The sequence below is a fragment of the Megalobrama amblycephala genome, linkage group LG19, assembly GCF_018812025.1.
Source record: "Megalobrama amblycephala isolate DHTTF-2021 linkage group LG19, ASM1881202v1, whole genome shotgun sequence".
Taxonomy (NCBI): Eukaryota; Metazoa; Chordata; class Actinopteri; order Cypriniformes; family Xenocyprididae; genus Megalobrama; species Megalobrama amblycephala.
In genome coordinates this window covers 27512276-27537958 of record NC_063062.1, presented here as the reverse complement: position 1 = coordinate 27537958, position 25683 = coordinate 27512276, and the positions used below count along the sequence as shown (strand labels likewise).

At 37.7% G+C, this 25683-nt stretch overlaps 1 protein-coding gene across 1 annotated transcript in view; it reads left to right on the top strand.

Annotated features, from left to right (window-relative positions):
• The first annotated feature begins 4566 nt into the window (after positions 1 to 4566).
• LOC125254620 (NACHT, LRR and PYD domains-containing protein 12-like) overlaps positions 4567 to 25683 on the top strand; it is a 52268-nt gene continuing 31151 nt past the window's right edge. Inside the window, exons 1-3 of the mRNA XM_048169311.1 lie at positions 4567 to 4989; positions 5146 to 5208; positions 7121 to 8936. Coding sequence (XP_048025268.1) covers positions 4734 to 4989; positions 5146 to 5208; positions 7121 to 8936 — 2135 coding nt within the window. The 5' untranslated portion in view covers positions 4567 to 4733. The remainder of the gene's footprint in view (positions 4990 to 5145; positions 5209 to 7120; positions 8937 to 25683) is intronic.

Here is a 25683-nt window from a genome sequence, read left to right as displayed (position 1 = left end):
ACATTAAAGTGTTACCAACAACTACACCTTGATTGATTGAAACAATCATACACAGTCAAGACTAGCAAATAACATTTCTCATAACATAAGATCAACTTCTAAAATGTCAGATACAAAATAAAACTTTCCCAATCAGACAACAAATCTGTCATAACAGTCAATTTTCAAAATCTATTGAATGTTGGTTTTCTTCATGAGACAAATGCAAATTTGTAATGCACTTGCCATTAACAACAGTATTCATTCAAAGTGTTGCCAACATCAATTACACTTACAAGTAACAAGACTAGTGTGGATAACATTTTTCATAAACTCAAGTCAGACAGATACTTTTGGATGCATTTAAAGAAACATTTTAGATCAGACAAACATTCAGGCACATATTTTGAAATTGTTTGCAATGACAATCACTTGGAAATATTGTAAAATGTAATTGTGTACTAATTGTGAAGTAATACTTTGTTACATCTGCTATAGTTTGATTAAGAATATATTTGGGCATCAAAAGAGGCAACATGGGAAGTAGGAATGTCAGTTTTAAAAAGAAGAGAATGTGGCGTTTCAGTATTAGATGCTCCAGTCTTAGAAAGAGAAGACCAAACTAATCTGTGGTGGACAGGACAAGTTTCACACCTAGAATATATTGTCCACTGCACGTCAGGCCCTCATCCACAGCAATGGTTACTCTGTCAATCCTCGCAATGATTTACTGTCATGTTGTGCTCTTCAAACTTCCAATGTAGATCGGCTGTGGCCTGGTCTTTGATGCGGTCTCAAAACTGCTGCAGAGGGATGCAATACTGGCTCCAAGCTTAGAGTTAAGGGGGGAAAAAAATACATTTTAGGAGTTTATAATGCATCAAGACATCATTACAAAAATAACAGTCCATGTAAAATATCTTAAAGGGATATTACATCAAAAAATGAAAATTTTATTGTTACTGTTGTTGTTACTCACCCTCATGTTCCAAACCTGTATGAGTTTCTTTCTTCTGCTGAACATAAAAGATATTTTTAAAGAATGCTGGTAACCAGACAGTTGACGGTAGCCTTTGACTTCCATAGTAGGGGAAAAATATATATAAAAATAATGTATGGAAGTCAATGGATAGCATCAAGTGTCCTGTTACCAACATTCTTAAAAATGTCTTCTTGTGTGTTCAACAGAAGAAACTCACACAGGTTTGGAACAGTATGAGGCTGAGTAAATGATTTTTGGTTGAACTATCCCTTTATGTAAAAGAAGAAAATAAGTAAAGACTGAAATGCTATGAGACCTACCACAACCAGCATATCCGAGCAGCATTAGCACTCAAAGATTTCAGCCACTGTGGGAGTCCCCTTCGATGTTCATCTTCACTGCTGATTAAATCAAAGATACAAAGAACAAAGAATTTAAGAACAAAGTATTGATCTCAACAAAATACATTAATTTCTAATATCTATCAAACAGTCAGATAATGTAGTAAGCTGCAAGTTAGTATATCATGAGAAATTTAAAGGCCAACTGACAACAGTCAAGGCCTAAGATAGACAGACAGACAGACAGACAGCACATGGATTGCAAATGATATTGCCCAAAAAAGTCACTTAAAATATCCTGATATTAAAAATGCATTTACTGTACAAAAACAAAATACCTGGACTTGACGGGACTCTCCAGCATTTGTGGTAGGGCTCCTGTGGTTGACGTAAAATTGGTCAAACCTTCATCTCTGTCAACATCAACAAATTCTTGAAAATAAGTTTAGTGTTAATCTAACAACGTCCTTGAAGAAGATTCATACCGTAGAATACGATGAGAACAGACAACATTTCACTTGGTCAACCGCAAAAAACATCACAGGCACTGTGAACGTACCTGATGCAGCAAAGCAAACGCTCACGTTAAATTCTTCACTTATAATACACTCTTTTAGGTGTTTATAATGATCAGGGGCCGTATTCACAAAACATCTTAAGGCTAAAAGTAGCTCCTAACTTGCCGATTTAGGAGAAACTCTTAAAAATAATGGGTGTGTCAGTCCTAATTTTAGGAGTCCTACATTTTTGCTCTAAGAGTATTTCACAAAGCATTTTAGCACTAAAACTAGCTCCTAAGTCTGTGAAACATTAGGAGTAGTCAAGAGGACTCCTAAGTCACTAAGACCAAATCACAGACAGTCCTAATCCACCCAAAGACACTGTACACCATTGAGGCAATAGCGATAGAGCCTTGGGTGCTCAACTTTTTCTTCATAAATGCAATGCATTTTGATTTATAGATTTGAATCTGCGATGAGACGCCAAAAAAAAAAAAAGTAACAAATAAATAAATATTGTCAGATTACCTGTGGCAATGCTTTTCATGAGTTTACACTTACAAATGATTGAATAGAGTAAAATATATATATATATATAATAAGCGTATTTGGTGTGCTGTCCAAGGGGATCAAGGGCTCTGAGCTTGGAATTTAGCCCAAACCCAAAGTTCTCCCCGTATCCCCAGCCGAGTGAGGAGTGGGTTGGCAGAGGGATGCAGAAAACTGTTGAAGTAACTATAGGCTCTCTATTCTGTGTATATATTCCTCCTCTCGAGCTGTTTAGAAAGACTGTTCAAATGTGTTTCTCCTAAACTTTGTTTATAAAACATAATTTGTCGCTTGAATTCTACAATCTCTAGAGATGCAGACATCCAAGAGGCGGACAATTAACTGTATATACTAGTTTAATTAGTGACACTTAGCCTACATTTAAAACCTTTATGGCAACAATATGGCAACATTTTATTTTGACTATGGCAACATTTTTACTAAAAAAATATTTATTTGAATAGGGCAACATTTGTATTTTAAAACCTTTATTATAATATGGAAACATGACACCTCATTCCTCAATATTTCTATGATTAAATCACTGACTCCTCCCCATCAGCCAATCACTGTGTGTTTACTCCATAGCAACGAGGTCAACCCCGCCCTTACTCTTAGCTTAAGACTTAAGTCTATTCCTTAGTAAAAGTTGGTCTCAGCAGTTTTGTGAATAGGTTTTAAGAGAAAACTCTTAGCTAAGAACTTTTACTGCTGTTTAGGAGAACTCTTAGTGGTAAGATCAAATGTTTTGTGAATACGGCCCCTGGTGTGCTGGAAAACTTGTCGTGCGCTCTGTCTGGCTAACACTTCACTAACGGTACACTGCGCTGCACGTCACCACTTTCCAACTAATAAACAACATATTTGTTAGCTAACTATTTCCATGATCGATTTTTTTTCATCACTACGCATTTAACAAGTATTATCTACTGTAACTTACGGATGGGTCCAACGCATCGCGATTGCCCTCAAACCAGGCCGGAGTGAAAAGAGTGCGATCCGCCGCAGTTTGAAAAGACAAGAGGCATGACGTGATTGACCGACAAAAACAGCTGTTAATTTGTGTAATAAATTGAAATATATATAATGTATATTTATTATTATAAATGATTATTCATTATTCATAGAGCTTTTTATGTGCTGCCATATGAAATATATGTATTGTTTTTATTTCCATGAACACAAACTGCCCGCCCAGGAGATAACACATTTATTGTGTCAATCTGTCCAAGGCATTTTTTTTTTAAAAACTACAGATTGTGTGTTAAAATCCTACACAACATGTGTCAAAATGCTGTCAACACAGCCCTGTGTGTTGTTTTTTGACACATCTGTTTTTGCAGTGCAGAGATTTAGATGTTGATATGTTGAAAAAAATGTTTGGTTTGATATCACCATTATCAAGATTGGTGTTTGTTTTAGTTGGGCAGTTTGACTCTTGAGCTTTTTAAAGATGCTGTTCATTGAATACATTTGACCACTGTAACTGGGCTTGTGTCACTGATGTGCATCCTCTACATTTACATAACTTGGGTGGCTATCTCTGTGTTCGCTTCATCAATACACACCTTCACAATCATTTTACAAACATTATTTAGCTAATAATTCATTTAGATCGTGTAGATGTGTTCATTATTTCGATCCTTCCATGGCAACTGTCACAGACACGCCAGGCTCAAACATCACCCAATCACAGCGCACTCCTTCACCTGAATACTAAACGCACACACCTGCACCTCATCATCACAGCAATCACGGCACTTCAGAAGACACACAAACTCACACACTCACTGTCAGTACTCATTAGCATCAAGAACTACCTTCATACTCACCTTAAGGACTCTTTCATGCTACTTACCTGTCTCCAGCGTGTTCCCTAGTCTCCTTCGTGATTCCTCCTCTCATGTGAGTTCTCCTGTGTCTCCTTCGCTCCAGTCAGTCTCTGCATCCGCTTCCTCTGAAAAAGAAAAGGACAGTATCAGTTCCATTAACATACCAGTCACCTGCATTTACCTGTTTGCTTACCTGTACTCTTGTCACTCTCTTCTGGTTGTTCAAATAAAACCCGTTACCTGCATTCCAGTGGCCTCTGTCCCTTCTGTTTGTAACAGCAACATATTCTGAATCAAGTCTATTTTTGCACCTCTGACTACTCATTTTTCACACTTTTTATTTTAACACTTAAACTGCTTTTTCTGGTTTTGTCAGTGTTTGTGTGTGACACTTGTGTGAGTTACTGAAATTGTTGACTGTTTAACAGAAGAGTTTGGATGAGATACCTCTGGGAGACCTGAGACACAGATTCATTTCATCATTCATATAACATTTGAGTACTTCAGATATTTTTCTTTTTGTCCTGCTGAAGTAAATCATTGAAGGAATATGGCACCTGTTAGAGAGCTGATCAAGAACTCCCTGAAGAATCTAGGAACAGCTCATCTGAAGGAGTTTCAGTGGTACTTGAAGAATCATGAATGCCTTTCAACTTCTGAAATGGAGAATGCAGATGTCCTAGACACAGTGGACAGGATGGTGGAGCGTTTTGGATCAGAAGAAGCTATGAAGATCATGGTGGACATTCTGAAGAAGATGAACCAGTATAATTTGGCTGAAGAATTAGAGAACAAGCACAAGGAAGGTAATATTTCAAATTGTAAGAAGTGACTGTTTAGTACTGTGGTGGATTCAATGTGAAGAATGATGTAACTGTTAAACTCAAACATTCCTCTTTGCTCAGCTGATGTGTTTGTGTAATTTGATGTTACTTTCATGCTTTTTCATCTTTCTCTCTCAGCTCAGACTAAGGGCAATGTGAAGGCTTCTTCCACTTTTGGAGCTGATTCAAAACAGATCGAGGGTAAATAATGATCACTGTCTGTACAGGGAAATACATACCCTGCACCGGCAGCCCTAAGTGGACCCGTAAAGAATTTGTGCCCCTGAGAATTTGCTCATTGGCAAAACGTTGGCCCCTTAGCATTGGCCCTGTATGGGCAGCCCTCACTTAGCCTTCAGGAAGCCTTACTACTGTTTTACTGAAAATAATAAAGGTTGATTTCAAATGTGTGTTTCTGAAGCACATTTGTTATAACAAAAGTTATGGGAAGGAAAACGGATGATTCTGTCATCATGTATTGGCCTGATTCACTGATCTCTGAGGACATTACTTTGATTTAATTTCAGTAGCCTTAGAATACGACTGCATGAAATTTTGTCCTGCTTTAATATTTTGATTGTTTTTAAGTCATTATGCTGAAATTATTCAGACAGGTTCATGTAGACTCGCACAGACATCAGTCAGCGTATGAACCTCAACAATGGTGACAATCAACAAAATATTCAGATCATCTCTGAACATCGCAAAAAATAAACAAGCTATTAAAGTCACACAAAAAAAACGTTTTGCTGATTGTCAACGTTGTTGATATCTGTGTGTCTTCATCAGGGGTGGGGAATGTTGATCATGGAGGGCCATTGTCCTTTAGCTCCGACCCTAATTAAACACACCTGAAGCTAATGAAGGTCTTCAGGATTACTAAAGTTACAGGCAGGTGAGTGGTTTTTTTTCAGGGTTGGAGCTAAACTCTGCAGGACAATGGTCCTCCAGGATCAACGTTCCCAACCCCTGCTGTATAGGCTAAATGAGGGCTGCCTGTGCAGGGCCAGTAGTTAATTGATAGTTAATTGTTAAGTTTATGTATTGGGTAGGATTAAGAATGTAGAATAAGGTCATGTAGAATAAAGCATTAATAATAACTAATAAATAGCAAATATTCTAGTAATATGCATCCTAATAGTAATAAGAAACTAGTTAAAAGACCCTAAAATAAATCGTTACCATTATTTTATAACAGTGTCAACTTTTTTAAGAAATTTGAAATTGTCTATTATCTGACCTTCTGTTTGAGGAAACTTAAAAAAAAAAAACATTATTAAAAGAAAACTTTTCATGACGCTGTTATAAAATTATTTGACAGTGTATTAACACTTAATGATATTTTAAGGACAAAAATGAATTTGTACCACTGTAGTTGAGGTCAAGAAAAATATTCATGACGCTGTTATAAAATTATTTGACAGTGTTAACACTTAATGACATTTTAATGACAAGTTCAATTTGTACCACTGAAAAATGTGGTCAGAAAAATATTCATGACACGATTATAATGGCCTCATGTCAAAACCAACCACATGACAGTTTAATGTAATGTTGACCCATAAAGCTAAATAATGTCAAGTTGTCATGACAAAGACACTGCCAGGTTATGATGTATTGGTTCATGTCAAGTTGTCATAACAAAGACATATCAAGCAATGTCATCTTTGCATTAAAAATGACATAACTGAGTGAATGTCATTTAATGACAGCTGTCATAAACATGCATAAAACCTCCTTCATGATTATGAAGATGTCATGTCAGTCTTATGCACACCCCTTGAAGTAAAATGTTACCCATTAGTTTTTCTACACATATTAGTGATGGGTCGTTCATGAATGAATACCTTTGGATGCATTATAATAATTTCCTTCTATAGAATATGAGCAAAGATTTCAGCTGGATGTGTTCTGAGAATTTGGCTTTTGAATATATAACATTTTTACTCTGCACAAATTAACAAAATGAAAAAAGACTGCTGAATGAGATAATGAGCTGATCATCCTATCAGTAATACAGTTAATTCAGTTATTGTTTGTCAGGGAAATCATGTACCAGATTTATTACAAAATTGTTTGCTTACTCTTTGGTGTCTGTTCCTCTTTTTCAAAGATTCAACTGCAGAGGACAGTAAAGCTGGTTGTCATCTTTACGGCAAGATCAGCCAAAAACTGAAGAACAAATTACAAGAGGACTACAAGCGGATATTGGTTGGTAATTCTCAGACAGGTCATCGAAAACACCTGAATGATATTTACACTGATCTATATGTGGTGGAGAATGAGACTGGAGGAATAGTGCGTGAACACGAGTTGGGACAGATTGAATCAAATCTCAACCGATTTTCTGCCAAGGACACACTGATCCAGTGCAATGACATATTCAAAGTCCAGAGTGATACGGGTCGACAAAACAGAAAAGTACTGATGATGGGCATCGCAGGAGTGGGAAAGACAGTCTCCATTAATAAATTTCTTCTTGACTGGGCTGAAGGAAAAGAAAATCAGAATATACTCTTCGTATTTCCATTTCCATTCCGTGAACTGAATAGGATTACAGAAAAGTACAGTCTCATGGGACTGCTTAACAAAAGCTTCTTTAATGGTCCTGAAGAACTGCCCTCTCTTCCTGAAGGTGACGGTAAGGTCATGTTCATCTTTGATGGGCTGGATGAATATCGCTTCCCTTTGAAATTTCATGACACTGATGAATTTACAGATATCCATAAAAAAACATCAGTGAGTAAAATAGTTACAAACCTGATCAAGAGACATCTGGTTTCCTCTGCTCTCATCTGGATCACATCCAGACCCGCAGCAGCCGGTCTGATACCCCGAAACTACATTGATCAGGTGACAGAGGTACGAGGATTCAATGATGAGCAAAAAAAGCAATACTTCATCAAAAACAGTCCTGGAGTTGCTGGAAACATCATCCGTCACATCAGGAAATCCAGGAGCCTGTACATCATGTGCCACATACCCGTCTTCTGCTGGATCTCTCTTACTGTTCTTCAGCCTCTACTGTCTCAAGAGAGCAATGACAAAACACCTACAACTCTCACAGAGATGTACACAAACTTCTTACTTTCTCAGAAGCAACAGATGAAAACAAAATACTGTAATCATCCTGAGCTCAACCCCGAAGCCATGTCTTTTGATCAGATTCTTCTGAAGCTTGGGGAACTGGCCTTTAAACAGCTGGAGAAAGGTCATCTGATTTTCTACAAAGAAGATCTTGAGGAGTGTGGACTCGATGTCAGTGAAGGGTCAGTGTACTCTGGGTTATGCACTCAGATCTTTCAGATGGAAAAATCTGTGTCAGAGAGAAAGATTTACAGTTTCGTACATCTCAGCATCCAGGAGTTTCTCGCTGCTATCTATGTGTTTTTCAAATACATATGCCATAGAAAAAATGCCTGTCTTCAATCCTGGATAGAAAAACAGAAATGGAAACTCTACAAAACATCATTATTTGACCTTCATAAAGCTGCAGTCAAGAATGCTTTAAAAAGCAAGAACGGACACCTGGACCTTTTCCTTCGGTTCCTGCTGGGTCTCTCACTGGAGTCCAATCAGAGTGACCTGAGGGAACTGCTGCCAGGACTGGAACCAAAAACAGAAACCATCAAAGACACTGCTGACTATATCAAAAAGAAAATAGAGAGTGAAAATTCAGTAGAGAGGACCATTAACCTCTTCCACTGTCTGAATGAATTGAAGGATGACTTTGCAGAGGACATTCAGAAGAATCTGAGCTCAGGATATCTTTCAGCACAGAATCTTTCCTCTGCTCAATGGTCAGCTCTGGTTTTTGTGCTGCTGATGTCAGAAGAGACTCAAGAGAAATTTGAACTGCAGAAATACAGAAGATCTGATGAAGCAGTGATGAGACTAATGCCAGTGATCAAAAACACCAGAAGAGCACTGTAAGTCATCTTTACATTCGTGTGTGTGTGTGTGTGTGTGTGTGTGCGCGCTTATGTATGTATATATGTACCCAGCTAACACAGAATGTTCTCATAACGTTTACTAATGTTCTGGCAAGGTTCTCTCAAAGTTGAGAACAAACGTTCTTTCAGTAATGTGGGTTTCTCTGGAGAGGTACACTTAAACTTCCTCATGCCCTTAATACATCTGGGGCAGTATTCACAAAACATTTTATCTTACCACTAAGAGTTCTCCTAAATGGCAGTCAAAGTTCTTATCTAAAGTGTTTTCTCTTAAAACCTTTTTACAAAGCTGCTGAGACCAACTTTTACTAAGGAATAGAGAGAAGTCTTAAGCTAAGAGTAAGGGAGGGATTGACCTCATTGCTATGGATGATGTCAACATGATGTAACTATGACTACAGTGATTGGCTGATGGGGGAGGAGTCTCTGTCAGTGATTTAATCATATAAAATATTGTGGAATGAGGTTGCAAAATACTAATGCTGACATTCAAATAAAGATTTTAAAATAAAAACGTTGCCATTTTCAAATAAAGGTTTTTGGGTGTTTTCACACTTGGTCCTTTTAAGGGGTCTGAGCACAATTCATGTGATTTTTGGCCCATATGTGAACACTCCAAACGATCTAAGGGTGTTTTCACACCTATGGTTAGTTTGTTTTGTTCTAAATTTGTTACAATGTTGCATTTTCTTCTTGGTTCGGTTCGCTTTCACATGGCAATATTTCAAAGTGTACCGAAATGTGTTTATGCAAGTAACATGAGAGTACAACTGTCCTCTTATTAACTGTCCTTTAGTTTTCTCTGCATCACTCATCAAAATGATTTGACATGTTCACTCCATGAGCTTATTGTGGCTTTATTTGTAACTGTCAAAACACACGCAAACATTATATAAATGTAACCATCATTCCCGCTGTTAAATTATAGTCTATACTACATTTGTATTAATGCTGCAGCAAATTCAAACACGCTCTCTCTGGATCTCCCAGCACTGTCTAGTAGGCTGTGTTGAGACCATATGCATGAATGTTATAACGCATGATGCAAGTAGAGCGGGAATGAAGGCTTCGTCGGGACAGCACAGAGAAGCGCAATTACAAAACTTTTAAGATGAAGAGACGCTCTTTGGTTTTCAACTACTGTAATGAATGTGCTCACTCACAGAATCAGACATTATTGCTTTTTATATAATACATTTCCCGTTATTATGATATCGTTTGGTTCGTTGGTCCGTTGGGTCAGATTGCTTTCACATCTCAAGCGAACTGCTCCAGAGTTCATATTTGAAAGCGGACAGAGACCACCTCTTCAAGGAGGTCTCGGTACACTTGTTTGGTACACTTTTGTTGCACACCCAAGTGCGATTGCTGCTTTCACACCTGCCTAAAAGAACTGAACCAAGGACGATAACAAACTCTAGTGCGATTCAACCAAACTAAATGAGGCAGGTGTGAAAGCACCCTCAGACCCCTTAAAAACTAACCGAACCGAGACCATCTCGGGAGATGCTAAATTCTTCGCTAAGAACACGCAATCTGAACACAAACCGTTCCAGGCTCACTTGATTTTTCCGTTCACGAATTCCAATGTAGTTTGGTCATCAGATGCCTCCATACAAATTAGCTGTTCATCATGGCTGCTGCTTCTCTCAGATCTCTACAAATTATTTGTTCACAATGTATAACCTGTTTAATGTGATTTTAACTGCTTCAAAACTGTGTAAGAGAGACGCATTCCTTGCCACTTTATTTTCATATATACGGCTTTACGAGCGCACACACTAATTAGCACATGTACAGAAGCTGTCACAGCGCGTGTACTAAACTGAATAATCTGTAGCGTCTTATAGTGTTTAAAGTGTCAAAACACTCTAGGTTCACATAAACAGGCTTTGTCTGTTTATAAAAGAAATATACAAGAAATCAATTTTTTTAAGTATATTCAATCCATGCATTATTGTAGTTCTTGACAGCCTAATAAAACAATCAGTAGGATATACGTTTTATTCATACAGTGAAGAATACGCAGTTTTATTTTTTTATTTGAATATTCAGTTTCTTACTTGAATGCTGCTATACCCACTTTACCTGAAAATTGAAAGCAGTTTCAGTTGCATCTTTTATTTATTGTATTTGTCCATGTTTTTTATGCTGATGTAATCATTACCTAATCATTGCCTGCAATAAAAAAAACATCATTCAAGGAAAGCAATTCAAAATATATATATATATATATATATATATATATATATATATATATTTTTTTTTTTTTTTTTTACAAAGATGGGTGTGTTATATAGTGCCAGAATACGTTGCAATTAATGTTGTAATATTGTTATAATAAAATGTATGTTTTTGTTCAAAAGGTTAACAACTTAAAGGGTTCACCCAAAATGAAATTTGTCATTAATTACTCACCCTCATGTGGTTCCAAACTCGTAAGACCTTTGTTCATCTTCGAAACACAAAGTAAGATATTTTTATGAAATCCAAGAGCATTTTTTTATCCTCCATTAAAAACATCAAAATTACCACATTCAATGTCCAGAAAAGTAGTAAAAACATTGTTAATATAGTCCTTGTGACTACAGTGGTTCAACCTTAATGTTATGAAGCGGCGAGAATATGAACAAATTCGTCTCTCCCTTGTCATTCTGCTATGCTAATTAAATTTCAGCACTTCCAGGTTCTACGTCAGAAAGCCTGCTCAGTATTAAAAAAATCTCTCGGATTTCATAAAAATATCTTTATTTGTGTTCTGAAGATAAACAAAGGTCTTACGATTGTGGAATGACATGAGGGTGAGTAATTAATGACAGAATTTTTGGATGAACTAACCCTTTAAGCTCATATGTAGCAATGTCGTTTTACAAAATAATAATTAATAATATACGGCGCCCCATCGAGGGAACGACCTAATAAAGTGTGCGCACGATTTAGCCTTCTTTTTTTTTCCCTGCATATCATGTGCGGGGCTCTGTAATAATCATAATTTTTAAAAACAAATTTCTTGTTTAGTGAGGTACATACAATGTAAGTGAATGGGATCAAATTTTAAAGGCCATAGGTCAAGCCATCAAACACTGAACTGGACTAGATCCAAAAAGCACCAGTATGAACACAAAGAGGTCTGAGACCACATTCCTACTTAAGTCCTCTTTCATGGACAGGGACAGTGTGAACATAAAGAGAACTGGGTCCTTTTTCACTGGGTTCACCTCTTTGTCCACTTAAAGGGGTCTGAGTTTGGTTATTTTAAAAAAGTCCTAAGTGTGAAAACATCCTTAAAATGTATGCCAAGTGTCACTAAATTAAACTACTATATTCAGCTAATTGTCAGCTAAAAGCAGAATTCAAGCGACAAATGTTTTATAAACAAAGTTTGGGAGGGACACATTCAAATGGTCAATCTAATCAGCTTGAGAGGAGGTATATATATATATATATATATATATATATATATATACACACACACATATATACACATATATATACACACACTTCCTTGACAGGAAGCTGGGGATATGGGGTAGAACTGTGGGCTAAATAAATTCCAAGCTCGAAGCCCTCGATCCCCTTGGACAGCAAGCCAAATATGCTTATAATATATATTTTTTACTCTATGCGATCATTTGTAAGTGTGAACTCGTGAAAACAAATGCCACAGGTAATTGGACATTATTTATTTATTTATTTATTTATTAAAGATTTATTTTTGGCGTTTTATCATAGATTCAAATCTATAAATCCAAATTTGTATTGCATTTATGAAGAAAAGAAATCCTGTTTTGTGATAGTTTAATTAGAGTTTATCTCTAATTATTAGAGATATAATAATTATATAATATAATAATTATAATAATTACAGAAATATCTAATATCTAATAATTAGAGTTTATCGTTTTTTATTGTCATGATTTTTGAGATTTTCAAATATTTTGTATTTGACACACACTGTAAAAAATTGCTGTAAAAGGCCAAATTTTGATAGTAACACACTGTTTTTCTTTAAAACAGAAATATGCCATTGAAAACAATTCATTCTGGGTAATATTTTTCATTTTTGAGAAAGAAGCCTTCTGCAATATACTGTGGATTACTGTAACAGCGCTCAAAGCTGTGTTCCAAATTACACCCTATACCATCATTCACTATTTCCTTATATTAGTTAAGCTAATATAGTCCACTTGACAGAGTGAATGAAAGGAAGTGAGTGAATTCAGGCAATGATGAACACCTGCTGTTAACAAGCAGACTCACTGAGAGAAAGAGAAACAAGAGCAGAGATTAAATCAACTGTTAAAAAATATTAATCTCTCAAGACCTGTTTAAACAACACCACAAACAGCATTATCAGCTTCACTTATTACTAACCAGATTGGCTTTATTTCTGTAATTTGTCTACAGAAGTTTGTAATAAAAAGTAACAGACGTTTAGATGTTGATGAGTTATTGTTTCGTTTGATGCTACCATGATGGAGATCAGTGTTTGCTTTAGTTGGGCTCTTGACCCTTGACTTTTGAACAGTTTTTTCTTTTGCTGATATAACTGCAACAATGCATTTGTTATGGCAAAAAAAAAGAAAAAAAAGCTGAAAGAAAATGGCATTAGGTGATGTTGGTGGTTTATTAACGGTCACAATTATCATTCAATGCCCTGGTTCACTGATCTCATTCAGAGTATAATCTAGAATTATATCGGTGATGTTTTATGACATGGCTCTAAGTACTTTTCCACATCAAAGACTGTTTTTTTTTTTTTTTTTTGGTGTGGATTTAAGCATATGCACATTCTAAGATCAAATCTGTGCGTATGCATGCTTTATAAATGAGGTCCCTGGAGAGTAAATGTTGATATGTTATGCCAACATTTTTTAAGGGTTTTTGTTGTCTGAGTTTTGTGGGTTACTGTTGTGCTGGTGAGAAGAGCCTGTGCTTCAGTCCAGCAGAAGACCAAGAAACACTAATGTTATGCTACATGTTACTAATTAACAAGTTAAATTGATGTTTTTTAATGCTTTTTTTTTATAAAGTACTGTTTTTCTAAAGTTTGCTGGCTTTAAACTTTATTTACCATTTATTGCTTGCTTTAATCTTTGCAAGATGGCGCCAGTGTGTCGGTCGGCTTGCCGTCAGCTCCGATGTTTGTTTGTGTTTGTGTTGTCACTTACGCTATATTGGTACTGTTCTGTTGCTGCTACAAGGTCCTATGATCGGAATACTTTGCTGGATCTCAGATATGCGCTGGTGAGCCCTGCTTTCTATGACGGATGTCACCCTCCGTTTACCTGCCCTATTGTTGATTGCGTCATTCGGTTACCTTGCTGTATCTCCAACCGGAGGAAGCGTCGGAGGCGCCGGGGCAAAGTGGAGGCGTGCGGGTGAGGATTAGGAGAGGAGCGAGTGCTTTTTCTGTACAGTTGGGTCCCTGTCAGCGCTTTAAAGACATTCTAGGTCGGAATGATCTTTACCTGGCTCGACGTTCGTGGGATTTGAGGTACTCTTGCCATGTACACATTGCCCTGCATCAACCCCAAATGCCCGTTAGCCCTGCTCAGCCTAGACTGCATGTCCGTAGTGGTGGGGTAAACTTGCGGAACATCCGCGCTTTGCAATATTCTCGCTGCCCCCAGGCTGCGGGTTACTCAAATGCAAAAGTGGCCTTGGTCAACAGTAGGTCAGTGTCTAACAAGACTTTTATTTTGAATGACTTTTTTTCTCATCACAACTTGGATTTTCTGTTTTTAACCGAGACATGGATTAGTGCTGGAGTTGGCCAGTCGTCTGTTTTCGATGAACTTTGTCCAACTAACTGTTCATTTATTAGCACGCCAAGGTGTGTCGGAAGAGGAGGCGGCGTGGCTCTTGTTTTTAGGAACAATTTTAAATTACGGACACTACCTGCAGGGAGTTTTTCCACCTTCGAACTGCAATGTGTAATTATAGAATCTGCTATGTCACCATTGGTTTGTGTACTGATCTATAGGCCTCCTAAGCCTGACAAAGACTTTATAACAGAATTCTCTGATTTTATTTCTCATTTTGTGTCACTGTATGATCGTCTACTTATACTTGGTGACTTTAATATTCATGTTTGCTGTCCGGATAGACCCATGGTTAGCGAATTCTGTGGTGTAATAGATGCCTTTGGCCTTACGCAACATATAGATAAAGCTACGCATAAACTGGGACATACACTTGATTTAATTTTATCGTATGGTTTTAAAGTTGATAATATTGTGTTTGAGGAGGCCTTTTTCTCTGATCATAAGCCCATTATATTTGACATCACCCTTTTCAGTCCCCTGCAAACTGTCAGAGTTCAGGAACATTACTCTCGTCAGATAAATTCTCTTACTGTAACTCAGTTTTCTGATAGTTTTTTGAGTGGAAATGTTGCATCTACTATTGCAACAGCGGCATCGTTCTCCTCTAGTCCGGATGAATTAGTTACCCTTTTTCACTCATCTTGTTCTACCATACTTGACTCTGTAGCACCTTTCACATACACTCGCTCTAAATTAAAATCTCATTATTGGTTAGATGAGGATACGCGCTCTCTTAGGCAGGCGTGTCGTAAAGCTGAAAGGAAATGGAAAAAGGATCATCTCAATGTTTCTTTTCAAATTTTTAAATCTGCATTAGCTTCTTTTCAGGCAGCAGCTAAAATAGCCAGAGCAAAACACCTCTCTGATTTGATCAGTAAACACTCAAATAGACCAAAAATTTTATTTAGTACGATAAACTCTGTTATCAATCCCGTAAATTCTCCAGTTGTTGATGTATCTACCAATACCTGTGAGAAATTTCTTACGTTTTTTATTAATAAAATTGAGAATCTTAGATCAGTGTTTACACCTATTTCATCTGCTATTTCGTTTGTTAGCTCAGGGGTACTGGCTACTTTTAACCAATTTCAGCCCATCTCTCTCACTGAATTGAGGGATTTAGTGTCACATATGAAACTTACCACTTCATCTTATGATTCTATCCCTTCATCTATTATAAAGGATGCTTTTGATGTAGTTGGCCCCTCCATTCAGGTTATTTTAAATTCATGTCTTGCGTCTGGCACTGTCCCTACATGTTTTAAACATGCGGTTGTCCAACCCCTGCTTAAAAAACATGATCTCGATGTTAAATGCCTAAATAATTATCGTCCCATTTCTAAGCTTCCTTTTATTTCTAAAGTACTGGAAAAAGCTGTATTGTCACAGCTGCTTCCTTTCTTGACTACTCACAATATATTAGAACCTTTTCAGTCAGGTTTTAGATCACTGCATAGTACTGAAACTGCTTTGCTTAAAGTAACCAATGATCTTCTCCTTACATTAGATTCAGGTGATAATGCCATCCTGATATTATTGGATCTTAGTGCTGCCTTCGACACTGTTGATCATAACATCCTTCTTACTCGCCTTGATCAGCAGGTGGGCATTAGGGAGACTGCATTACTTTGGTTTCGGTCCTATCTCAATGAAAGGACTTTCTCTGTCTCTATTGGCAATTTCTCCTCATCCTCTGCTTCTGTCTCATATGGGGTCCCTCAGGGGTCCATCTTGGGTCCTATTCTTTTTAGCCTCTATATGCTCCCATTGGGCGACATCATAAGGAAGCATAACATCTCGTTTCATCTCTATGCGGATGATTCACAGTTGTACCTGCCTCTAAAATCTAGCGATTCCATACAGTCTCTTCTGGCCTGTCTCGAAGACATCAAAACTTGGATGGTTAACAACTTTCTCCAGTTAAATAGTGATAAAACGGAAGTGATTGTGTTTGGTTCTCCCAAGGCAAGATGCACTGTGGTACAAAATTTAGGTCACTTCACCACATTTATCAAACCTTATGCCAGAAATTTGGGTGTCATTCTTGACTCAGAACTCTGCCTTGAAAAACAGATTAGTTCTGTTGTTAAAAACAGTTTTTATCAGCTCAGAATGATTTCACGCCTGAAGTCATTCTTATCTTTTAACGATCTTGAAAAAGTTATCCATGCCTTCATTACATCGCGGCTGGATTATTGTAATTCTCTCTATCTTGGCCTCCCACAATCATCACTTAGACGTCTGCAGTTAGTACAAAACGCAGCAGCACGTCTTTTAACTGGCACTAGGAGACGCGAGCACATAACCCCTATTTTGGCTTCCTTGCATTGGCTCCCAGTTCCTTTTAGGATCCAGTTTAAAGTTTTATTGTTTGTTTTTAAAGCACTTAATGGGCTCTCCCCAACTTATATCACTGACCTTGTACAGCCATACTCAGTTCAAAGGTCACTGAGATCCTCAAACAACGGGCTCCTGTTTGTGCCGCGCTCACGGCTTAAACAGAGAGGTGATAGAGCATTTGCAGTTGCTGCTCCACGTTTGTGGAACCAGCTGCCCCAGCATATTAGATCTGCCCCTTCCATTGATGCATTTAAATCCAGGTTAAAAACTTATTTTTATTCTTTGGCCTTCCCTGTTTCTTAAACCTGGTATTTCTGCTGTTATGTATTTCTGTGTTGTGTGCCCTGATATTGAAGATTTCATTTCATTTCATTTTATTTCATTTTATTACTTATTATTCTTTATTCATTGATTTTATATGTGTGTTCTCATTGTACAGCACTTTGGTCAGTTTGCGCTGTGTGTAAATGTGCTTTATAAATTAAAATTACTTACTTACTTACTTACTTTAAACCTAATTTACATTTTGCTGATGTGTCTTTTATCTTACACTTTTAACCCTAGAGCAAAAGCCAGTAGTGTCCACACTACAATGAGTAAAAGTAACATTGAAGCAGTGTTACCATTAATGAGATAATTATGTGAATAATTAAGTAATTATTACGCATTAGTAGTCTGGGTAAACCCAGCCTGATCTGCCGGCGATTTGATTTCGCTCGGCAACTCAGTCTGGAAACCCGTGCATTCATTTCTACTGCGCTGTTACACTTTTGCGGGAACCAATCACAGACTGGCTTATCCACCTTGCTCGCTATTGGCGGGTATAACACGATGACAATAGAGAAGCGACGGCAAGCAGCTTTCAAACTCTATCTGATCTACCCGTCTCTCGCACGACCGTCACTCCAAAATAACAATGCACAATCACAGTGACGCCGATTGTGTTAAGCATTTACCTTATCTGAGAGAAATGTAGCAGAGCGTTGATCCGACAGTGTCTTCATAGGAAGATTACAAACGGCGATTGATGACACACAACGATTCTCTGCTGTTATTTTGGTGGTTTGCTTCACGATGTGAGTACAGGACTCTTTTACTTCAATGCCCCTTTATGGTAGACAATATTTTTATTATTTGCTCTATATGTTTCGTCTCCCTGCTTCTTGAATCTCGCGCTGCCTGAGCTGACTGGAATTCTTTTTGGTTGTCATGACAATGATGTAGTTTAGGACGGCTATGTTCCGTGTTCATTTACACTGAACCAGAACAGTATCAGAGTCGCCTTTTAACCTCTCGATGATGCTGAATGACTTCTTTAGTTAGCAAACAAATTGCTTGAGTGGGTGTAAATACCGATCACTTTCATGTTTTTTTGCACAACCTGCAAAAATCGCTCGATGCCATTGCTGCTTCTGCAAACCGCGGATCAATGCTACAAACCAATACAAACTAACCCTGCGTCTCAATCAGCTCCCTAGTTCCCTAGGTCGCGAATCGGTATATCATGAAAGTGAATGTGGCTGATTCCCTGATCAGTGCCCTGACTACTGAACTAGGGAGCTGATTGAGACACATGGTAAACCTGTCTGGAGTTTTCGCATCGCTCTGCAAAGTACATCACCCGGATAGTTGATCTGATTGGTTGAAGGACTATCCAATTGCGTGACTAATGCACGTTGATCACGCCTCTTGTGCAGTAGGAAATACATAGCAAACTCCCCAGACCAATGTTCAATTTTAAATTGAGCTTGGTCTGGTGATAGCAAGACTAACGCATTAGTGCACGACGAGCAGAATCGCTGAAGGTAAAAGAAAAACAAGAAATACAACTGACTACAAAAGAATACACTGAATCTTTCAAGATCTCCACATAGGAGAATTAAAAACTCCACAAACAGCATTACCATGTTCACTCATTACTAACCAGGGGTGTGTTTTCCAAAAGTATCGTAAGCAAACTATGGTTGCAAGTTCCATTGAACTCCATTGGTAATGACAGAACTTGCGCTTATAGTTAGCTCTGGGAAAACACACCCCCAGTTTGACTTTATTTCTGTCATGTCTACAGAAGCTCTTAATACCCCAGCCAGCACAGCCATGTCTGGCCCAGATAGGTGTCACCAAGGCTGTCTAACTGGGGCCCAGCCAGATTTGTTCGTAGTTTCCATGAAGGCCCCACAGGGGATAGCCCAGATGAATGAACACCACTCAGTGTGCACACTACAGGCTGTTAAATGTAACACAGAGACATGCTGGAGTTAATGAGATAATTAGGTGATAAAGAGCAGAATCTCCGAAAGACAGAGGAACAACAACAACTATGGCTTTAGCCACAGCCTTAGATGAAATCAACTGAGGATAAAAAACATTAAATATCTCAAGATCTCAGCAGAGGATTAAACAAGATTAAGATTAACAATCTTTATTGTCATTGTATGCATACAGTAGTACACAACAACAAAATTTCATTTTCAGAATCTCATGTTTAAACTTCCCTTAAAGAAAGAGAGTGATTGGGCATAACAAATATAAAATGTTGCATATATACAAGATTTGTATTTGTTATTTGTCTATGATGCTGTCAACACCCTAAAAAATGTCAGAGAAAAAATGTCACAAAGAATAATAGGCTGAATATCACAGAGAAAAATAGGCTAAATTAAATAGCCTACAACATGCCACTTAAAACTATAGACTAAGCCAAAATTACATAAACGAAAACTGTTTGCTTACTAGCTATACTGCAAAATAAAATCTTTTTTAACATCCACGCAAGAAAATCTCTCCTCCAAAATCCGATCACAAAGGTTGAATGTTTTCTGAATGTGTACTTGCGCAGACTTGTGTACTTGTGTATATGCAAAGAACATATCTATAGGTTTCTCAGGACAGGGAACTGATCACTGTGTGAACGCCACCACTGCAGAAAGTTTTGTTCACTTCAAGTTCAAGCACAGATGCGTTGATGTCAAAGCATCTCGGGAGCGACCGGGTTATTGTCAGACCGCCCGCTCCCGCCAAATGTACACTATAGTTACCGACCACAATCTGCCTTTAATTCATAATTTAATCCCGCGCAGCAAGAAATCTTTTATCGGGTCCCGCGGTTCCCGCGGGAGAGCCACGGGAATGCAGACCTCTAGTATAAACAGGCTAAACATAAGTTTTATGTAATTGAATTACATATAAAATTTCCATCCATTTCGATTACATAGTTTTTACATAAACAAACTAATAAACTTAATGTGATTCATATTTGTAAGTCATATGTAAATGAAATAGGTAAGATTTATCTAATAGTATGCCCAGGCTATATAACACTGCTTAGTGTTCATGTGTTTGCGCACTACTGAGTTAAAGTACCATTGAAGCAGTGTCAGAGTTAATGAGATAATTAAGTGATTAATTGAGTGATGATTGACCATTATTGAAGACACCTGATGATAACAAGCAGAATCACCAAAGGAGAAAATCACAATTTTTAAGCCACCATCGTGGAGATGAGTGTTTGATTTAGTTGGGCTCTTCACCCTTGACTATTTAATGTTAGATTTTGTTTGGGCTGTTATAACAGCTAGTCAAGCAAAGAAAAAAAATGGTCAGGTGGTGTTGGTTATGTTTTCACATAATCATTGTTTGACCTGAATCACTGAACTCATTTAGAGCCTAATCTTTGAGTTAGATTTACATTATTAATTACAGCAGCACTCTGATTCTACAGCAGAAGATCAGCTTTATCAATATAATCTGAAAAATCTCTCAAAAGTTCTGATCAAAAAAAGGCAATTCATTTAGAGGCACTGACATCAAGAATCTGTGAATCTCAACAGTGGTGACCATCAAAAAGCATGTTGCAGTGCATTCTGGGAGCCACCAATCAAAATTCATCCATGGCTCCCAGCATGCATTGCTGCATGAATAAATTATGAGCTGAATTGTTTGGCGGGGGTTCCGGCAAGATGGTGGAGTGAGTAGCCGCAACGTTACGAGCTCTCTGCATCAAACCGGTTTTAAAGCACATATTGACCGCCAGCCTCTGCAAATGCAGCTGAAATAAATTACAAGAAAAGATTAACACAAACTCTCAGTGAAAGACCAAACGAACACAACTATAATGCCTAGAAAGTCCGGACAGAAGCGTCCTAACGACTCCATGTCCAACGAGGAGGGGGCTAGCTGCTTAGCTAGCGACCACGAGTATACCAACGACGGAATGGATTGCAACCAGCAAACAAGCCTCGAAGAAGTATTCCCGCCCTTGCCCATAACGCCAAGTAAGCCTCCGCTTCATAAAAAACCAACTTTTACTAAAGAAGACGGGTTCGGCTCAGACGATGCAGTGCGCTCCTTGGCTGATCTTATTAACAACAGGAGCGACACCCTCGAAAAAATGGTGGAATCTGTATGCGGAGACATTAAAGTCTTAAATGCAAAGGTGGTTTACATCGAGAAGAGGGTGCAAAGGAACGAGGATTCTGCTTTGAAAACCATGAACCGGGTTAGTGAGCTGGAGCGATACAGCCGCCGGTGGAACCTGCGGCTCCAAGGCCTGACAGAGGACAGGGAGAAGGATGTGCGGGATCGAGTAACCAGTGTCTGCCAGGCGATTCTACCGGAGGAAAAGGAAAGCCTCCCTGCTGTTATAGACGTCGTGCATCGGTCGGGAAAACTTCGGCAAGATCAGACGAAACCTAGAGGCGTTGTCATGAGATTTATCTCTCGAAGATACAGGGATGCAGTTTGGAAAGCAGCAAAAAACAACTCTTATCTCCAAAACAATGGTCTTCGCTTCTCAGAGGACTTAACCCAAAAGGACAGAGAGAACAGACTAAAACTGTGGCCGCACATAAAGAAAGCTCGGGATGAAGGAAAAATGGCCTATTTCGTGGGAGGAAAAGGATTCGTGAACGGTTCGGAAATTCATCTGTAATCTGTCAAGCTTAGTTCAGAAGGTTTGTCTAAGAAGTGCCTCGTGTTCAGGTCATTCTAAGATAATTACTCTGAATGGTTTTATCTCAGGGTAAAATTTTGTGTTACTTAGATAGCAGGTGAAGTTCCTGCTGGTTCAAAAAAAAAAAAAAAAAAAGGGGTAATGGTATAATTTTTATACATCTCTTACTTATACGGTTATATGATATTGAACATTATTCTTTTTTTACGTGAGTGATGTTAAGGTTATGTTATGGTGCTGAGTTATAATCCTTAATATGGTGCCGATCTCGACAGCCTACTGTTACTGTTACTGTTCTGTTGGCTATTTAACCAAGGCTTTTCTAAGGTTAAGTTCTTTATCTTTCATAGTTTTTATTTTTGTCTTTATTAATGTTGTCATTTATCTCACTAAATGCCAGGGGTCTTCGTAATAGTGTTAAGAGAAAAGCATTATTTTTGTTCGCAAAACAATTAAAGTCAGACTTTGTTTATTTTCAAGAATCTCACTCTAATGAGGACGATTCTAACTTCTGGAGGTCTCAATGGGGAAATACTATATGGCTATCCCACGGAACAGAGCGGTCAGCTGGGGTAGCCTCTTTAAATAACAGGTTTAATGGAAATGTCTTGACCACACAATGTGATCTAGACGGTCACTTTATTTGCCAAGTTATTGAACACAATGACTCAACCTACTTAGTTTCTAATATCTATGGGTACAATACCAAGAAAGAAAATGTGAACCTTTTGTTGTCAATTGAAAATATTTTTACAGGTTGGTTGGTTAGATTCCCAAATGCGTTTATATTGTTAGGAGGTGATTTTAACATTATTCTAGACGGTTCTATAGATAAAAGTCCACCCTCTCAGCGTAACAATTCAGACTCATACTTGACTGACTTTATAAGAAGATTTAAATTGATAGATATATGGAGAGAGAAGAATCCTAATAGCAGATTGTATACCTGGAGTAATAAATCAGGCTCTAGGCAATCACGACTGGACTATTGGCTTATATCTGACAGTTTAAACAAGGATTATGTTGATGTTAGCATCTGCCCTACTCCCTTAACTGATCATAAAGCTATTTGCATATCTCTTAATATCTCAGCTGGTTCTACACTTACCACACACTCAAGTTATTGGAAGCTTAACTGTTCTGCACTGCAAAATGGGATAGTCCAATATAAGATTAAGGACATGATTTCACTTTATTGGTCTAAAGCAAACAAAGAAAACAGTTTCGGGCTCAACTGGGACCTGCTCAAATATGAGATAGGAAAATATTTAAGAAAGTTTGGTGCTGAAACAGTCAAAGCCAGGAAAGCGGAGGAGTTAAAGATTGTCTCTAATATAACAAATTTATCCTGCAGAGAATTTGACTCCCTAACAAAGGAGGAAAAAGAAGGGTTATCTTACTCACAAATCAAACTTGATGAAATGTATCGGCAAAAAGCAAAGGGTGCCTTTATCAGGTCTCGCTCTAAGTGGTTAGAAGAAGGTGAACAAAACTCTCGTTATTTCTTTAGTCTAGAGAAATATCGTTCCACCAACAACAGTATCAGTAAGTTAAATGTTAATGGAGCTATCACTGAAGATCATCGTAAAATATCTGAGGTTTGTTCAAAATTCTATAAAGACTTGTATAGCTCTCAATATAGCCCAACTGCGTCTGATAATTTTTTAAACTCCCTTTCAGTGAAGATAAGCGAAGTGGATAGAGAGCACTTTGACATGCCTATATCACTTGAAGAAGTACAGCAAGCTGTAAACCAACTAAAAAATAACAAATCGCCAGGGTGTGACGGGCTATCCTCCGAATTTTATAAATCCTTTATAGCTGAACTGTCCCCTTTTTTATTGAAAGTCTTCTTAGAATCCATTTAAAATGAATGACTCCCCACCTCTCTGACCCAAGGAATAACAGTCCTAATTCCTAAACCAAACAAGGACAAATTATTTTTAGATAATTGGCGCCCAATTTGTTTACTTAACAATGATTATAAAATCTTAGCTCTCTTATTGGCTAGAAGATTACGGTCTGTACTGGACTCCATCATAGACGAAACACAATCAGGCTTCATGAACAAAAGGCATATAGGAAATAACATTAGGCTCATCTTAGATATTTTAGATTACCCAGAAATGGTAGAGGAAGGTGGGCTCATTGCTGTTTGTAGATTTCTACAAAGGCATTTGACACCGTTGAGCATCCGTTCATTTTACAGTCCCTTAAAAAATTCGGTTTTGGTGACTTTTTTTCCTCAGCTATTAAAAGTCTATATAACAATAGTAATAGCTCAATTAGACTACCAGGTGGTATGTCTCCCAGGTTCAATGTCTCTAGAGGCATCCGACAAGGGTGCCCGGCTTCGCCTTACCTCTTCCTATTGGTAGCCCAGCTTTTGTCTGATCATATTAAATCAAGTGAGATAAACGGCATCAATATTTGTGGTAGAGAGCTTATTATATCTCAACTGGCAGACGATACCACTCTCTTTCTTAGAGATGAAAATCTCTGGTGCAATAAATACCATAGAAAAATTTTCCATGGCCTCTGGCTTAAGGCTGAATATCAATAAGTGTGAAATCATGTCTATTAAGGACTTCTTGAAATCTTCCATTTGTAATATCCCAGTCAAGAGTGAACTTGTTCACTTAGGTATCACAATTACCAAGGACCAACAAAAAAGGACTTTATTGAACTTCAACCCTATTATTCAAAGAACCAGAAAAAAGCTGAACCAGTGGCTGTTGCGGGATCTCTCCCTCAGAGGCAGAACCCTACTGTCTAAGACAGAAGGTTTATCACGGTTAACATATCCAGCTCTATCTCTGTATGTGGACAAAAAACATATTGCTGAGATTGACAAACTACTTTTTAATTTCTTATGGAAAAATAGAACTCATCATGTGAAGAAGTCTGTTCTAACAAATGACTATGAAAAGGGTGGATTAAACTTTATCGATTTCTGTACTCTTAATAATACTTTTAAAGTAAATTGGTTGAAACATTTCTTTAAAAATCCTAATTCTATTTGGAATGTCATACCGTGTCATATTCTGTCAAAACTGGGTGGGTTGAGCTATTTCTTAACCTGTAATTATAATATTGATAAAGTCCTGATAAAAATGGCTTCCTTTCACCGCCAGGCCTTCCTTTCATGGTCTCTTATTTTCAAACACAACTTTTCACCCAACAAATATTACATATGGAACAACAAAGACATACTGTTTAAACACAAATCTTTATTTATTGATTACTGGTTTAAAAAATTTTTGTTGACCAATTATTTAATAGGGATGGTTGTCTTTACTCTTATAATGAGTTTATAGAAGAATACAAAATTCCTGTGTCTCCTGGAGATTATGCTAAAGTCTTTGGAGCAATTTCCTCTGGTGTCTGCATGTTATATAGAGCTCAACCAAGATTGGACACACAACAACTAACTTTGTTATCGCTGACTGACACTTCAGTTGGTAAGATTTGTTTTTCTTGTAACAATGGTAAGAACAATAAACTAATTAGATCCCTGTTCAAAAAAGATATTATCACAGTCCCATATGTGGTTCCATACTGGAATAAATTTGTGCAAAACATTGACTGGAAGAAGGTCTGCCTC